The 3412-nt window shown below is 47.4% G+C and overlaps 1 protein-coding gene across 1 annotated transcript; it reads right to left on the bottom strand.

Moving 5' to 3' along the window:
• Positions 1 to 505: 505 nt before the first annotated feature.
• TWIST1 (twist family bHLH transcription factor 1) lies at positions 506 to 2572 on the bottom strand. Its single transcript, XM_029589043.1, has 2 exons — positions 1698 to 2572; positions 506 to 1188 (listed from the first exon to the last, which is right to left on the bottom strand). The coding sequence occupies exon 1, from the start codon at positions 2391 to 2393 to the stop codon at positions 1773 to 1775; it is 621 nt and encodes a 206-aa protein (XP_029444903.1). The 5' UTR covers positions 2394 to 2572; the 3' UTR covers positions 506 to 1188; positions 1698 to 1772.
• Positions 2573 to 3412: the final 840 nt, after the last annotated feature.

Genomic DNA, 3412 nt, shown 5'->3' on the forward strand with positions numbered 1-3412 from the left:
CCCGTTTCACTTTTTTTTTTTTAAAGGTTGACGTTATCTTTTCCTCGCTCCAGTTAATTAACTTTACATTTCCTTCTATTTTTTTTTTAGGAGTACCATAAGCTCTGTGACACAAACAACTAAGTGCTACATTTTACACTCGGCCCCTCACACCTGTGAGAGACACTTTTTTTTTATTTATAAAGATTAAAGCTCTGCTGCTGATTGATTACTAAAAACAATCGTGCCTATCACCAATCTCTTAATTTGGCATTAGAAAAAAAAAAGTCTAACTGCTGAGGGAAAAGAAAAACCTTGAAGAAAAAAAATCAGCAGAGAAAGAGAGGAAGCATAAAGCTGTCTCTCTGAATAACATATGTGGGTCTGTCAGTAGCTAGTTTATTTGAGTTTTTGCCCCGTTTGTTTATATTAGTTCTCCTCTCTCCTGGGTGTCTTTACAGGCAAACAAGCAGGTATTTATCTCCAGTTTAACCCTGTGGCTTCATATGAACCAAACTTTTCCGGGTTCTAAAAGTTTCAATCATATTTATTTATTGCAGAAAAATATACAAAGTTATTTACAAAAGAACCATAAAAATATGAATGCATTTAGACACCGGATCTAGTTGCATTTTTTTTTAAAACATGGGTCATCAATAAATAAATAAAATGTCATTTTATTTTTCTCAAAGAAAGGATAAAAAAAAAAGTAACGAGATTCGTTTGAACATGGCAGTTTATGAGCCCAGATTCAAACAAACAACAACAAAAAAGTTTTTAATCTATAGAGAATTTTAGTTGTTTTTTTTTAAGACCGTTCAAGACTGGAGAAAGTCCACAATGTCTTTTCCTCTTAGTGGCTTCAATAGGACTGCTGGGAATGCATGCAAGCAAAACAAAACAAAAATAACATAAAAAGGGAAAATTCCAACATTCTTCGTCAAAAATTAAAAAAAAAAATTGTCCAGACTTGAATCAGAATGCAGAGATATATGGAACGGATAATGCAGCCGCCCTGTTGGGTGATCAGTGGCCAAGGCCCCTGCTACCACTTTCTCTCTGTAAGTGCTCCCCACGCCCTGTCTCTGGGTTTGGCCATATCATTCCCTCTTAATTTCCAAGAAAATCCTCCAGTTTCCTTTTTGACTTGGTATCCAGCTTCAGAGTTTCTCGATTGTTCATTTCCTTCTTATTTGGAAACAAAGTCATCTGAAAAACACATAAACAAACGAACGAAACAGAGGGGAATAAATATATAAGTATGCAACTGTGAAATAATAAAAGAAAAAAATAAATAAATAATAGACGTACTGTGTTGTAATAGTTTTTACAATTTTACGCCACAAAGAAACCCGTAAAAAAACTAAACAAAACAAAACAAAACCCAAAACAGTAGGAAACCAGAAGGCGCAAAAGAAAGATATATATTTGGAAATGTACAAGAATGAGGGAAACGATCGATCGGTGAAATAAAAAAAAAAAAAACAAAAACGAAACAGAAGAAGAAAAAGGCAACCCCAAGGAAAAACAGCAACAGAAAAGACATGTCAGCTAGGAAAGTTAGCTATATAAAAAAAAAAAAAAGTTTCCTTCTGCCGAGCAGGGTGGTCAACCAGTTCCCTAGGCTTCTGAGTCTAGAAAGGGAGAAAGCGGGCCGCCCCCCCCCCCCCGACCTAACCCCGGTGGAAGCTTTCCCAGGCGCTCTCTGGCTCACTTACCTGCAAGCTCGCCGTCCTCCTTGCCCCTTTCGCGGTGGGGGGGGGAGGGGGGGGGGAGACCGGCGGCGGCGGCGGCTAGTGGGAGGCGGACATGGACCAGGCGCCCTCCATCCTCCAGACGGAGAAGGCGTAGCTCAGGCGCTCGTGGGCCACATAGCTGCAGCTTGCCATTTTGGAGTCCAGCTCGTCGCTCTGCAGCACCTGGTAGAGGAAGTCGATGTAGCGCGCGGCCAGCTTGAGGGTCTGGATCTTGCTCAGCTTGTCCGAGGGCAGGGTGGGGATGATCTTGCGCAGGGCGGCGAAGGCTTCGTTCAGGGACTGCGTCCGCTGGCGCTCGCGCACGTTGGCCATGACGCGCTGGGTCTGCAGCTCCTCGTACGACTGCGGGCTGCTGCCCGTGCTGCTGCTGCCGCCGCCCCCGCCGCCGCCGCCGCCGCTCGCCTTCTTGCCCCGCTTGCCCGTGCCGGGGCTCTCGGGCTCGTCGGCGGGCTTCCTGCCGGTGGCCGATCGCCTCTTCCTGCCCCCTCCTCCTCCTCCTCCTCCTCCTCGCTTGCTGCCCTGCTCCTGCTGCTGCTGTTGCTGCGGCTGCTGCTGCTGCGGGTGGTGCTGGTGCTGGTGGTAGCGGTCGAGCTCTTCCTCGCTGTTGCTCACGCTGTCGGCGGGGGAGACTGGAGAGCTCGACTCTTCCTGCATCATTTTCCCCCCTGCAGCCGACCGGAGGAGGGGAGGGGGGGGGAGGGCCCCCGATCCCAGCAGCCGGGTCCCGGGCGATCGGCGCCTGCAAGAGGGGGTAGAGAGACCTCCGTCACGGGGGCAAGTGGGGGGAGGGGAAGGGGGGGGGCGCACCAGTCTTTAAAAAAAAAAAAGAAAATCTCTCTCTATTGATTCATTTTCCCCCCCACCCAGCCCCGATCCGCTTTTTTTTTTTTTTTCCAGGGCAAGAACGTGCTCCCTGGCTCGATGCAGCCTCAGCAGGCTCTTATAGTTGTGGCCGGCCCGAGGTTTGGGGGGAAGCCGTTCATTGGCTGCCCGTGAAGACGTCAGGAGGAGGGAGTTGAACTTTAAAAAAAAAAAAAAATCTTTACTTTTATAAGAAAGTTTCCGCTTTGACCAAAAAAAAAAAAAAAAGGAAAAGTTAAAAAAAAAAAACCCTTGAATTTTTTTTACAAAACCGATTTGTTTTGTTCCACTGACTTGCTCTATAAGAGCCCGAGCAGCGTTGAATCCGATCTTATTTTAGGGGGTTGGTGGATGACTTACTGCACTAATAATATTCTCCCGAGCGGAGGTTTTCCAGGCTTTCCCGCCTCGCTCCATTATTTTGTCGTTGCAGTTTGAAAGTGTGATGAGTCCAAAGGAGTCATGAATGGGCAATGCTAAACCCTTCCACGTGTATTCCGCCGAGCACCCCTGCGCTCTCCTGCCCCAGCGCTCGTGAGGACGAGTGCCGGGATCCCTCGCTCTGCCTGTCAGGGAACCATGGGGGGGGGGGGGGGAAACAGTATCAATCAATACATTTCATGTGCCTGTCATTGTCATGTACCTGCACTAATCCAGACCTTCCAGACCCTTGAGGGGAAAATTCCCCAGAGGCACATGCAGGCAGCCTAAGACACCCCCTCCTTAAACTCCGTGTAACCCTGCTTTTATTCACTGACCTGAGGAAGGGTGGATCACGCCCAGCAAGCTCCTCACAGATGTATTAATTAATACGA

Source organism: Rhinatrema bivittatum, chromosome 2 (genome assembly GCF_901001135.1).
Source record: "Rhinatrema bivittatum chromosome 2, aRhiBiv1.1, whole genome shotgun sequence".
Lineage (NCBI taxonomy): Eukaryota > Metazoa > Chordata > Amphibia > Gymnophiona > Rhinatrematidae > Rhinatrema > Rhinatrema bivittatum.